A 15,510-nucleotide genomic window follows, 5' to 3' on the forward strand; every position below is an offset into this window, starting at 1 on the left:
GATCCTTTAGGGCAAGGTTTGCAGAACATTTTAGATCTTATAAAAACAAGTTAGGTTTCTTTAATCTTGCAGACCATTTAATAATCAATAAACATTCAATCACCGATTCGGATATAAATTTAAATATAATAGAAATTATAAAACGATGTAATAATAATAAAAAATTAAATCTTTTAGAAGTATTATAATTACAAGTATAGACAAAAGTTTAATCTGATTAATGTACAGACAGAATTTGATAATGACTTTCCTATAAAAATCGCCTTAGATAATAGCACATTTATATAATTTAAATAAAAATTCAATATATTTTTGTACAATACTGTATGTGTCACATAGAATAAAAATATTTAATCTTTTTAACTTTTATTACTTCATATTTTTGTATATTTACAATTTTAAGTTTTAAATTTTAATGTGCGATTTTTAAAAAGAATTTGTTTTATTAAGTGATGATGAGGGAAACCCTTGAAAGCACTTTTATATAATAACAACAAACATAAGCTAAGAGGCATTACTGAATTCTGAACTCTTGGTGATAAACATTTTATACTTTTGCCTTTGACATAATTAGTACAGAGGAGATATGGGCAAATACAATAAAAAAAAAGAATTGATTTTTCTAAGTTATATATATATATTTCACTTTCTTGAAAATATTATAACTGTCATAATTTTGTGCTATCACTTTCAAATTTATAAGTAAAATACAATGACCCAAAATCTTGATAGAGTTCATTAATGGGCAAAATCAAAGCATGAAATGGGGAGGGGGCTTTTTCAAAAAAACAAGATATCGCTATAACTTTCTGATTAAGTAAAATATCAAATTCGTTTAAAGTTCCTACTATTCTTTGCATAAGGACCTAAAACTTATCTAAGTAAAGTTTTTTGATATCACAACCATTGGTCCAGGGGATGGAAAAATGGGGTTTTGAAGACAAAAAATGATACCTCCCCTAGTAGGCACAGTATTGAATCTGTTTAAACTGGTCATTAGTCCTCTAAACATTACCTAAAAATTTTGTCTGAAACAATTTTTGACATGACCAATCCTTACGGCAAGGGATGACCAAAATGTTGCTGTAATTGTAAGAAGATGGGACTTGTCATATGCTAAACATGTGAAACTTTTTTCACATGCAACCATTGTCATATTGAGTAAATTTGAGGTTTTTCTTAACTTTAAGGTGGAAATATTTTTTATCCCCTACTTAGCACCGGTGAAATCTACCTTCGCCTTCGGGCGTGCCAAAAAGGATTTTTTAATTTGCCAGTATGTATAAAAATGCTACGGATAATAGATCAAATTAGGAAAAAAATAGAGCACTGACAGTAAGAAAATAATAAAATAAAAATTTACCTTTATGGCTATTAAATAAAAAGAATCAATGTGCTAAATGGTTATTGACAAACAAATTACCTTAACAATCATCATTAGTAGGTAGAGGATTTTAGAATTGGAAAATATATAAAATGATAATGAACAAATTAATGATAACTATAAAATATTAAAAAACGAATATTACTATTAGTGTACAACAATAAAAACAACTGTTGTCCAAACAATAAGAAGTATTGTATTAGGCACAACATAAAACTAAAAATATTTAAAACACTGAAACCTCTAACTCAGGCTGTTTATCATGACCTAACGCAGATACATTACCATAAACCTTCAGAAACATATCCTCTCCTTTGAATAGAATTTAAGAAAGGAATAGAATTTACAGTTTAATGTAACTACGACTGAAAACTTTTATTAAAAAATTTTCAATACACATAAAATATTTAAATGATAATACCTAATACCTTTTAGGTATTAGGTGTGGTCTTGCAACATTATTCAACAATGAAGTTATTTTTGATAACTTATTAAAAGAAAGTAAGCTATTTATCTTTCTTTCAGGTGGCTCTGTGTATCCTCTCTTTTTGGCTTGCAAGTCTTTCTTTTTTTGTTTAGCCTCTGGAACCACTGTAAGGTATTACTTCAAAGGATGAATGAGGATGATTTATATAAATGCAAATGAAATGTAGTCTTGTACAGAGACGTGTGGTTAATCGAAACTCAACCAACAAAGAACACTGGAATCCATGATCTAGTATTCAAATCCATACAAAAGTAACTGCCTTCACTAGAATTTGAACCTTAGAAATCTTGACTTCAAAATCAGCTGATTTGTGATGACGGAATTTAACCACTAGACCAAGTGGTTTGGCTCTGTGTATCCTACATTGCAATTATATTGTCTTTACAAATGTCTGATCTTTGACTTTACTGAAGATACAGAGCAACTTTGTAGATACAGCCATGATGGTAATGTCAAAAGTTACAATTTTTAAAAATATTTTTGTCTTGCTGCTATGCAGAGTGCGGTACAACATTTTTGTGCATGCTTTATCTGACCCTTCTTCTATAACGAGATGAAATAAGATTTACTTGTTAAATTATACACAGCTTCTTTTCTGTATACTGTCAATGATTCCTCTAGTAAAACCAATGAATTCAACAATATGTTAATAAAATTTATTTCTTTATGAATTAATTTTAAATAAAAAAAGTTGATATCTATTTATTTGCAGTTTGATCAGTTAAATTTATTTTTATATTAATTTGATTTAATTCTTTTAACAAAAATTTTCAATATAATCAGAAAATGTTACACTCATACACAGTAAAAATATCATCCATGAATCCCAAACAAAGTCTTTGAAAGTACTGAAATTCTCTTTTAGCTTTAATTTCTAGGTGATTAATTTAAGAAATTAACTATGAATTCAGATAGGGAGATACCTTGTTAATTTTCTTTATAATAATCATTATTGAGTCGAAAAGCAGTACGTTTTGTATATAAACCAGGTTAAAATTATATATACTCCTCCAACTTACATGATTCAATAAATCGAACCACAAACTGATTCTTCTAAATACCTGCTGTTTTCTTAATCAGGTCAGTAGAAAATATTGTAGTAACATCAAAACAGAAAAAAATTCCACCAACTTTTAATGTCTCACTTTTTAAAATACTAATTAAATAGAAATTATTCTTAATCAAAAAAGATGGTGACTGCAGTAATTTATTAGTCTTTTAGTAACCACTTTGCTAAATGGCAAGACAGATCACTCATTCAAGATACAATTAGTTGTATTTGACTGCCAGGTTTACATACTTTTGGGAAGGAATGTAATTTTGACAAGATCATATCAAAAATAATTAGCAGGCATTGCTTATCAGAAATTAAAAAATTATTTTAACTGATAATAACTAACTTGTTTAATTCTTGAATGAAACCACAAGGAGGGTTTTTATTAATTTTAACATACCATATTTACTCACATAATTCACGCACCTGAATTTTTAAACAATACAAAAAATATTCAGTCAAATAAATATCATTCTCTCACTGATTATCACATTTTAGTTTCATTACAAACCTACGTAAAATCGTTTCCTAACATAGATCTATACCTACTTTTAGATAAAAAATGTTGGTCAAAAGAGTGCATGAATTACATGATTAAATATGACATAATCCTATTTCTACCAGTGAAAAATATTGTACACCTCTAAAATATATTATATATTTTTCTATCTACAGATGATGATTGTTTAATAATGAAAATGGCTATGAAGTTTACATTTTTCGTGATTTTAATTGCAATTATTTTTGAGTTTTTTCCCTGAATTAAATTATGGCCACTTTTTAAAAAATCCACAAATATTAAAAAAAAAATTGTAATTACACAGTTCTAAATGAATCTATTAAACATTTTTTAAATTGATACAAATATTTTCCAACATTTTTTATAATGCAGGAGAAATCAGTGTTGCAGAATGAAAACAAAATACATGTAGTATAAAATTCTCGGAAAAACATTAGGCAAGAAAAACATTTTTTTTTTACAAAATATACAATGCAGTTTCAATTTTACTAACATTTTTTCAAAGGCAATTGTTTCTGAAGAACAAGACGACAATATGTCTTTCACATCAAATAAATAGAATATTTTTAACTGATGACAGAATGCCAACAGGAATTTTATAAAGTAATTTCAAAATTTTTCAGGAATCTTTTGCAACAAATATAACACTGATCTGATTAATCAGTAGTACTTTGCACTGATACAGAGTAACGTGTTTGGCTAACTTTAAAAACAAGTAAACCTTCAATGTTATCATTTATTAATATAGAACTGTGCATAAAAAAATTGTTTTTTCCTTATTTCATTTTTCTAGGGTTAACCAGAAAAAAACTATTAAATAGTTTCTTTTAATCATAATGTTATCCAATGTTATTTTTACCTATACTACTATCAGTGAGAGATGCACCACCATGTGTGGTCAAAAGCGAGACTAAAGCTTGTGTGACAGCAAAACTTGATGCTAGACAGAATGATACACCTCCTGTTGCAACTTTTATTAATTCCTGAAATAAAAACAAGAAAAGAACAAAATGCAATATAATCAAAACATCTTTAAACTGCATTAATATTATTTTTCTATTCCAAAAAAAAATACAACTTCTAATAATTTTTTTGGAACAGGGCAGTATATAAACGACTCTTAAACTGAGAGAAATTCAAGATGAAAATTTTAAAATGAATATTAAAACCAAATAAATAAATAAAATGTGCAAAAAAACATTTGCTAAAATTTAATTTAAATGCCTGTTTTTAATCAAAATGTTACTAATGTTATTTTTGCAGTAAAAAAGTAATTTTCTGGGGCATCAATTCAATTATTTATTGATTTGAAATGGGTGACAGTAAAAGCAAGGGAAAAAAGGAAATATAGCTGGTGGGATAAAGAAAAACGCATGATAAAAAGCAGGTGGAGAATTGAATGCCATAACTAGATTTATTAGTCAACTGAATTTTTCATGATGAGCAGATATATTTTACAAAAAAAAACTCATATGAAAAATTAACTTAATTTTTAATCTTCATTTCCTGACAGTATAAAATGTTTAATAAATACTTTGTATGATCTCAATATACATTTCAAGAAAGGGATGGAAGAGGTGAAAAAATATTAAATTCAGAGAAATAACCAAGTAAATCATTCAGTAACAGCTGTACAGTAACTATGTTCGCACATATGTCCTTTTAACAATAAACTACTTTTGAATTACAAACATACAGAATTAGGGTTGTAAAAGAAATGTAACTGAAAAATGGATATGATCATTAGTTAATAAAACTCATCTGTAATGTTTCCACTTAAAAACGGTGCTTTTATTTACAGACAAGCCAAACTTCTCTCAATTCTTCAGATAAAAGAACTAAACAGTTGAAGTTGTTTCAAGTACTTAAATAAATTCTCAAACAATGCAAATACAAGGAACAGATAACTCTAATCAGTTGCATAAAGTTCCACTTTGAAAGATGCAAACAAAAGTAGAATTACAGTGTGCAGTTTCAGAGGACAGAATCAACCACACTATTATATTAAGGACAAAAATGATTGCTACTGTAAAACAGTTATACCAACTTTATATGATGAAATTGTTAGTATCCACAAGACTGAGAATGTCCCATATGTCAACTAAAAAAATGACATTCCTGAAAGAGTTCTTTGATCATCACTTCATTTCAAAACATCCTTGATATTTTTTTTTACTCTATCCATCCTAAAAAGATTTTTCACGTGGTAAGAGAAACATAGCCTACAAAAACAATCTTCATGCTATTGATGGTCAAAAGTGTATTACTGAAAAAGTACTTTGTATTGTTGCAATACAAAGTACAGGGTTTTGCAATACAAAACTGTACAGGGTTTTAACAAAGAAACATGCCCTCGAAAATCAGGATTGTATGGTTCTAAAAAAAATTTAAGTAATACTTAATTTTTAGTAATGATGAAATTTTTAGAACAGAATTTACTCTTTTTAGTATTGTATAACATCTTTTTACTATTAAAGAAACTTACACGTAGCTATTTAACACTATTTTTTTTAAAAGCAACTATGCTTTGTTTATATAATTTTGCTGATTTTTATAAATTTCCTCCATCATTATTGTAGAATATTAAATCAAAATATGTAATATAAAGAAACTTTATCAAACACAACCATGCTTATATTGAAAGAACTGTGAGCAGAGAACAGGAAGGAACATGCTGAACAAAAGCATAATAGTTTAGTTCATAAAAAAAAAACTATGAAAAATACCAAGTGACTACAACAATAAACATCATAGAATATTAGTAAATAAATCCTAAACATGTTATTCTACCAAGCATTTACAGATAACAATATACGGCAAGATCCTGAAATATATTGTTGATAGACTAAAGATAAAAGTACATATGTTAAGTATGTTTACAGTAATGATTAAAAAACAAGTTGATATTCAAAAAAGTTATTTAATCCAAATTTAGAATTTTAAACTCGCTATTAAATCACTTTATAGCACCTGAAAGGAAGGATCAACCTTGGTATCTGACTACTGCAGCCCATACATAATTAATGAGTCACAGGAAGACATAATTTCAAGGTTCAAAATGAATCACAATCACAATTTCATAGATCCTGTTGAATTCATGTAATTCATCATCAAATCAAAAACAATGATCCTCTCTATAAAATATTGATAGTTATAAGACATCTGGCTCCCAGAAATGCATATCTGACTTCTTAACATAACTAGTGAATTCCATTTATTCCAATCATTTTAAAATCGTTAATCATTTTTAAAGCCACATACTTAATTGTAACTTTCCTTTCATTTATTATTCATAAACTTTAACAAAGTTTTTAAACAACTGGCTTTTGTGAAATATGACAAAAAATAAAAAAGATTTGAATATGTTCAGTTGAAATGGAAAAGTAGCAGAGGCTCTTATTTCCATTAAAGTACAAACCAATGGTAACTTTTTAATTTTTACATTATAGAAGTCTAATGATTTCATAAAATGCAGATAGTGCATAATGTAGAAGAGAATGTATTTTACATTAACAAATAATATTGATTTTGAATACCCTAAAAAATTCAAAATTCAGATGACAACATTGTAATGAAAGTACTCAAAAGTTTTCACCTGTAAATGAATTACAACTTGGCATTCAGTACGAATTCAAACTCATTTTAAATTCCCAGCCTTTACGTAATTGGTTTACTTTCAAATAAAAGCTCAACACACATGATGAGCCAGAACCTGCTGAATGATGAAGAAACTCCCACATTTTTGCTTTCCTCTCCATCACTTCATAAATCAGTGTATCAATGTTTCAAAAACTGTACCAAAGACAAATGTGTCTGCATTTTATGACAAATTTTATGTAATGTATATTGCCTAAGCTGTGCTGTTCAGAAAAACAGTCTAGAACATAATATTTTTTAACAGACACAAAAAGGATTATTAACATAAAAAGTGAAACAATTATCAGTAAAATTTATTTTCTCTAATATACTGGACAAAGGAATATTTACCTGTGCACACATCTGTATAACAAGGTGTGAAGCATTAGGTTCACAACTAGCAACAGCTGTTAAACAATGGGCAAGACATGACAATCTGGCTGTAACAGTTGGTGGCAAGTGATTTGACAGCTGCGAAGAAAATGAGAATTCACTGAGTGGTCGTTGTGGTGTAATTGGCTGACTGTTCGCTGTACTGAGATCAACACGTCCACCAGCTATAAGAGCCATTAATCTTACCAACTTTTGGACACCTGATAATCCAATTCCTGCAAGACCACCTGACAAACTGCAGGTTGAACCACTGAAGAAAAAGTTATGTTAATACAATGTCAAATATTTAAAAAGTAAATAAGAAAAAGATAATAAATCAAGTGAGTGACAAAAAAATAGTTTATGGTTCAAATGCATAATGTAAATACAAAATGAAACACGCACAGTTGAAGGGATTCTACACTAATAAAGAACATGCACATTTAATTATATTTAGGCAATCTTGGTATAAAATAGCCTGATGAAAGCAAATGCATAGTTGATGTTGAATTTGAAGCTCCTATATTGTGTGTGTAATAGTTTTACTGTGTGGAAAATTTGTTTCTGACATATCTCCAAAATAATATGCACATGTTATAAGCTAGGAAAACAATTACCACAAATATTTGCAATTGTTCATTCCTCAGACATAATCTCATTGGCTCATACCAGGGGCACGATAACATGGGCTTTAAGAAGTTTGGCATATCATATTATTCAGCTGAAAGAAACTCTTCTTTTGTGGAAAATTAAAGTTGCATATTGTCACTATTATTAAAAGTAATCACTGTAATGATGTATATCCCTGGCAGTACACCATGCATTAGTTTCTTTAACATTTTACCAATTTCAATAGTGTCTTGTTCACAGCCTATTTGGTGATTTACATCATTTTATGTTTGAAATTAAATTTGAAAAACCTTACTTATGTTTACAGAATAGAAATAAAGCAATATAATATAGTATTATAGTATCGGTTTTTTTTTATCTTAAGGATATGACAAGTGAATATTGTTTGTTAACAATTTCACTGCTCATCACCACTAACAGAATAATAAGAGTACCAATCATTGACAATTTTTTCAAAAGAAAAGTTTCATTTCTTTTAAGAAAAACCGCATATGTTATGTATTTAGCTGCAAATTCAATCTGTTTTACATCTTCAATCACGTCTTTATTTATTACTTCCTAAATAATACACAATATAAATACTAAGTTTTCACAAATGGTACACCCCAAATTTTGATATACATTTAAATTATTACTTTTTTCTAAATATAAGTCACAAATTACAAAAATACTCTAATTACTCATATCACTGTTTTACAACCAATGTTGAAAGTGATTTCCTCTAACTCAAAAGTTTAACTTTTGTGATCATTTCATAATGTTCACAATACTTTGCAAGTTAATTTTCGATCTGTCAAGTCCATCAAGGTTGTTCTGTAAATAACACACTTGAAGAAAATAGCACTTAAGAAAATTCAGTCAATATTAAAGAGGTAGCACATTTTTCTGAAAACAGTTTTCTTGCTCGCTTTCTTCTAACAGTGAATTACACTTTTGAACTAAGTCAACAGACTTCACCATCAAAGGTCTTATAGGAAATAAAGTAGCTATGTCATTGATGTATGAGATTAAACACCAAACACCAATTATACATAAAAATGCTGGTTTCTTGTTAAAATTGTAAGGGTTTTTACTGCCCGATATTTGGGTATTTTTACTTTTGACAGTGCAATCCAGGTGAAACCAAGCCCTGTCACTTAAAATAAATCCTATCCACTTCATCTCATTTTTATCAACAAAATACTGAAAGTGAAAACAATACTGTTAACACTCTTTATGTATGATCTGGTTCTTTCAATGAACAACAGAATGGGATAAGCATGTAATTTTCATTTTTTGGAGTACTGAAAGCTATAGCTGTTAACAGTTTTAAGTGAGGATAACTATCTACAAAGTTTTCTGGAAGAGCAAGCTGAATACCACCTCATGTGTTCAGGAACTTTTCCGGTCAACAATGTGAGCTGGCCTGAGTTTTTTTCATTCTGAACACTCCTGGACTAATGAAATTTATATATTGAATGTGATATCGTTAGTTAATTAAGGATAATTAACTGTTATCCACTCTGGAAACTGGAGAAATTTCAATGGAAACTAATCATATTTCAGCAAGATTTAAACATAAAATAAATTTATACAAAACACATATGTAAACACACATACTTTCTTGAAAAGTATCTTAGATAACAAAACCTCAAAAATATAGATATTGAATTGTTACTAATGTATGAAATGGTCATTTCATTTATTATGTGCAGATAATTTAAAATACAATGTTCCTATCAACAACAGAGTAATGGAAGTTTATCCTTGTGTAACTTATACACCTTCATCCTAAAGATTTTGTGCTTCTGAAGGAGCTATTATTAGCTCTGTTAAAGTGCAGTATGTGCTGATGTTATATAATATGTAGGAATTTGTGGTTACTGATAGAAAATCTTTTATGTAGCTACATAGCTGATTAGGTGTAACTATAAAAAAAAGGAATACAACTTAAAAGTTAACATGGAAATCTAGAAGCAATAATAACAACAAAGTGAGAGATTCATTGGGAAAAACCCATTAATAAATCTAAGAATTCAAAGGCAAAGATAAAAAAAGAATAAATCACTAAACTGTGTTTGAAGATGATGATCTGTCATACTGTGTATGCACTAGTTAAGAGGTAGGAGAGCAGAGAAATAGTTACATAGCAATTCATCACATCGTTTCACAATAGATATTGTTTTGAAATTAATAATTATGAACAAAAAATAAAAACTGCCTACCATTTAAGAACTTTATATATTATTTATGATTATTTTTATTTCATTTCTGTTTCATGTAACAAAAGTTACTTCTTAATTCCCTTATAGATATCACCTAATTTGCCACCATCTAGTAAATCTATCATCTAGCAGAAATCCTTCAACCAGCAAGTACAATAGAAGTCAACAAGCGGGTGCAACCCACACATTACAACTTCTTTGTTGCATGTAATTTTTTTTACTTTACGAACAAAACAGCAAGCAAAATCTTCTATCCTATAGCAGAACCTGACTGTTACTAAGCTCATTCTTTTTAGTTTCATTGGTGCCTCACATTTTATTACTTTCAGTTTTTTAATTACCTTCAATGAGACTCCTTTTTAAAGGACATTGTAATAAATTTATTATTTTACTCTCTTACAAAAATTGAAACATAAATATTAAAAAGATGTTTCTTAATTTTTCTTATATGTAATTTTTTATTTAATTTATAATCGTACCTTCAAAATATACATTTTCAAGTTCAATAATCTATCACCAAATAGCTTTATTTTTTTCCCAGATTGACAGAAATTATTCATTTCTTGCACCCTTTCTTAATTTTTTTAAAAATTAACTTTCCCTTCTTCCTTTTACCATCAGAATTTCATTTTAAAAAGTAAAAATCATTTTTTTTTAATTTTTAAGTCAGAAATTCATCTAACATATGTAATAGGCCTGAATATAAATTTCTGAGATAAAGAGAAAAGTATGTTAAATATTCCTCATACAGATAAACAACAATTTATTGCAGCATTAATATGGAACATTATTATAATTTTTTCACCAAACTTTACATCAGAAAATAGTAGAAAACATTTAACATTATGATGGAAGATCATTAATGACATCAGATTCAGCTGATGGTAAGAGTAAGTAATTGATGACATTCACATGTTTTCAAAGGATAATAACACTGTTAATTCTTAGAATTAAGTATATCAGAAAAAATATGGTATGTAAATCACAGCAGAGAAAACAAATATTATAAGAATAAACAGAAAAGATATCCATTCTGCAACTGAAAGAATATCATCTTAAAAAAATAGCAGAACAGGTTGAGAAATATTTTGAAAATAAGCCAACAAAAATAAGAAAAGACATGGCAAAGGAAGCCTTCAGAAATAGAAAAAACTTACTATGAAGTGGCACTGACTTGGAGCTGAGGAAGAGAATTCCAAAAAGTATGCATGAATTGTTCTGTTATATGAGTGTCAAGATATGAACCATTAAGATGGAAGATTAACAAATACAAGATTAAAGCTTTAGAATATAAGAGGATGGGCAGAATAAAATGAGTGGTATAGTTAAAAGTGAAGATGTGCTAAACTTGGGTCAAAGAATACAATAGTTCTACAAACAGTTCAGAGAAAGAAACTGGGTGTGAATTGTATTCAGAGAAGAATAGAACCTTCTACTGGGAGTGAAAATGGAGAAAAGAACAGGTAGAAGGAGATTAATGCCTACAGACAATGTAAAAATTGGAACATATTCAAATATAAAGGAACACACTTAGAGCAACAATGGTAGTTAAGGAATCTGCCAGTTTGCACATGATTTTTTATGACCTGGTTGAAATCCAAATAATTTATGAAGTCTTTAACTGCAATTAATCTGTATCTAACTGATACATTATAAAGTGAATTATTTATACATTTTAAATCATTTAATTATCAAAACCTACCTTACAGAAAGTAAAGATAGAGCACTCATAACAACAGATCTTGCAATTGTTACTTGTGTAGCAGTAGTGATTCTTTGAAGTGCTGACATACGATCTTGCTCTTCAGTAAGTAGTGATGCTTGTCTAGCAAGAGGTAATCCTTTTTCAGACCTCAATCCAAAACTGTTAGATATACCTGCACCACTCAGTGACACTTAAAACAAAAATAGAATTAAATAAAATAAAAATAATTCATTGACACATGAAATTAAACTATTGTGTAAAATAAATATATACATTGAAATTATTATGTAACAAGCTACAACAAAACATTGTAGCACAATGCCAATAATTCAAACTAACTAGGATATAGGCTATTTCACATTTTCAATGTCGTTTAAGTTTTTAATGTAAATTATTAAAAGACAGAATAAAAGGACAATCAATCTAACTGCAGCTATGCAATATTACGAATTTGAGTTTTAAAGTTTCTTGTTTAAGGAAAAGAGAACTGATTTTAATATCAAAAAGAATTAATGATTCAAATTACCCATGATAAAACTTTAAGACAATTTTATAAACACAGCAAATAATTTAACCAGTAATTCCCCTTTATTAATTTTTTTAATTAAAACCAACAAATAGAAATTTAATTAGCCCAACAATAACCATTTAATTTTAGGCAAGTCAGTGGGAATAAAGTAAAATAAATATTTTTTTTTAAATTTACTGGTTGAAAAAAGACAACTGTTTGGACTAAATTTTATGAATATAACAAATAATTTAACCGGTAATTCACCTTTATTAAATTATTTAATTACAACCAACAAATAAAATTTTAATTGGCCCAACAACCATATAATTTTTGGCATGGGAATAAAGTAAAAAAAATTTTTTTTTAAATTTAATGATTGGGATGAGACAATTGTTTGTGTTATTGATGACATAATTGATGGAATACAAAAATCCGTGACTTTAATTGTGAAAAATTCATTCCTGATGTGTATTTTTTCAAACATAAACATTCTAGTGTAACCACTTTTTAAAAAGGGAAATTGGGAATGAAATTGCTATCCTGTTGTACATGTATATATATATATGTATTTTGGACAAAACTATAAAGAGGGCAGAAGGCAACAGGATATATATATATATATATATATATATATATATATATATAAGATGGTTCCGGTTCCAGCTACAAAATAATTTTGAGGAAAATCACTCCTATAAAAAAAAACAAAAAAAAACAGTATGTACCTTCACACACAAGAATGATGTAAAATTGTCATAAATAATAATTCATACAATTACTGTTTTGAGTTGTAGCAGCCAAATTATCTCCACTAGTAACAACGGGTACAATGTTAGCACCAAGCGGATCAGAATCAAGAAACGTGACAGGTTCTGGCAAATTCACATTAGGTCCAGTAAAAGCACTGTACATAGTTTCAAGTGTCAAACGTTCTATTGGATTATCTACCCACATCGAACTAAGCTCTGAAAGCAAATGCATACACATTAAAAACAGTTACAAAAAGATGAATAAAAACTTTGCAACAATAAACTTTAAATCTTAGTAATATTTGGTATTCTATTTATTTCATATCTAAACTATAATAAATGAGAATAACATTAAAATACAACCTAGATTTCAAGAAAATATAATGTTCAGCTAAAGTTAAAACACTTAAGAAACAAAATTCCAATAAAGATATACATATATTTAAATGTTATACTTAAGTATACTATTGTATACACAAATCATTCACAATATGTATTGCAGAGAAGGATGTTTCTCCTTCTCAATCAAACTGTTAAACAGCAATTTTTCTTTTTATTCCCAGTGTGTACATTGCAATTTGTTCAACTACTACAACTAGCAAACAATAAGCAACCCCCCTCCCTAACATGGCCAAATGAGATGAGGATGATGTGAATGACATATAATCAGGTGTAGTCTTGCACAGACTCAGACCATTCCTAAGACATGTGGTTAACTGAATCCCAACCACCAAAATACAATGGTAATCACTATCTACTATTCAAATCCAAATAAAGCAACTAGATTTTACTAAACTATTTATTGATAATAATATGTACTCTATCTATTGGATGAATTTATAATTATATGAATTTTACTATTTGCTGAATCAATTCATCATACTCAAATTACACTTGCTCATTTGTAATATTAAAATCACTGTTTTTTTATTGCATGTATTTTTTCAAGATATTGTGTTTTTAATTTATTATTACTTATTTCTAATATTTTTATGTCCTGTAAATTTGAAAATGTATGTTTGTTGTATTTTATGTGATCTGCATAATTTGATTTTTGTTTATTACATTAAATTGCTTGTAAAAATACCTTAAATCTTTTTTTAAACGTTCTATATAGAGTTTACAATTCTTATTACCATAATTAATTATATACATACCTAGTTTACCATAAATGTTTATTTTCTGATTATTATAAATATTTATTACTTGATTCATTATTATTAGTTAATTTTTAATTTCTTGTTATTAGTTTAGGAGCTATTTTATAAAAGTTTGAGAAATTTTTTGAAAAACTGAAATTTATTATTGTCATACGTTATGGGTAGAAAATTTTTATTATCATTAACTATAAGAGTAGAAGTTTTTTTTTATTGCTATAATTTATTTGGTAAATTATTAATGATGTTTTTACTGCATCCTTTTCAACTGCTGTACATTTAATATAATTTAATTCATTTTTTAATGTTATATTATCATAAATGTATTGTAAAGCTCTGTGTTTACCATATTATTGTTAAGTGGCAATTTTTTGATGAAATGGATGGATGGAGAGATTATTTATAGTTGTTATTACTAAAACTGGTTTCCTGTATACTCCTAATTTATTTTTCCTTTATCCTTTTTAATGTTTATATCAAAAAATGTATAATGTTATTATTTTTAATTTCTACAGTATGTGCTATATTTTGATGGAAATCATTAAGTTTATTAAGAATTATGTGTTAGAAATTTATTTTTTACTAAATACTGCAAAAATATCATCAACATATCTAATCCAAAGTTTTATGTTGTGAATATGTCTAATATTAAATATAATTTCTTTCTACTTTGTGAAAATATCTCTTATAAAATATTATTAAATGGGTAAACCTTCCAGAAAATAAAATTCATTATTACATGTACAATAATTATGGTTCAGGGTGAGTTCCAAATGATATTATTTATTTATTATATAAGTGTTTATTTTACTATTATGTAATAACTTTTTTTACAATATTTGAAGTTTCTTTTACTGGAATTTTTGTATACATATTGTTTATATTGTATGAAACTAAGTAACTACATGTTATTTTTTTAAGAAAGCTGATCATCAAAACTTAATAAAACAAACAATATCAAAAGCAATTTTGAGGTTATAAAAGAATTAAAAAAGAAATAAAATCAGATAACAATACCGTAGTATTTATAAAAGCTTCTATAACAGCTTTAATTGTCTCAGATAGCAGCAATGAAATACTTTTTAAGTTATGACAATACTT

General features: G+C 27.5%; 1 protein-coding gene across 4 annotated transcripts in view; it reads right to left on the reverse strand.

Annotated features, from left to right (window-relative positions):
- LOC142327390 (putative E3 ubiquitin-protein ligase HERC1) overlaps positions 1-15,510 on the reverse strand; it is a 314,426-nt gene that overhangs the window by 171,156 nt on the left and 127,760 nt on the right. For 3 of the 4 annotated variants that reach the window (XM_075370430.1, XM_075370422.1, XM_075370413.1), the window contains exons 19-22: positions 13,277-13,468; positions 11,990-12,182; positions 7,433-7,724; positions 4,305-4,428 (exon numbers count right to left, since the gene is read on the reverse strand). In XM_075370430.1, the coding sequence (XP_075226545.1) occupies positions 4,305-4,428; positions 7,433-7,724; positions 11,990-12,182; positions 13,277-13,468 (801 nt within the window). The remainder of the gene's footprint in view (positions 1-4,304; positions 4,429-7,432; positions 7,725-11,989; positions 12,183-13,276; positions 13,469-15,510) is intronic. The other variant, XM_075370438.1, reaches the window with a different exon arrangement.

Source organism: Lycorma delicatula, chromosome 1 (assembly GCF_047948215.1).
Source record: "Lycorma delicatula isolate Av1 chromosome 1, ASM4794821v1, whole genome shotgun sequence".
NCBI lineage: Eukaryota > Metazoa > Arthropoda > Insecta > Hemiptera > Fulgoridae > Lycorma > Lycorma delicatula.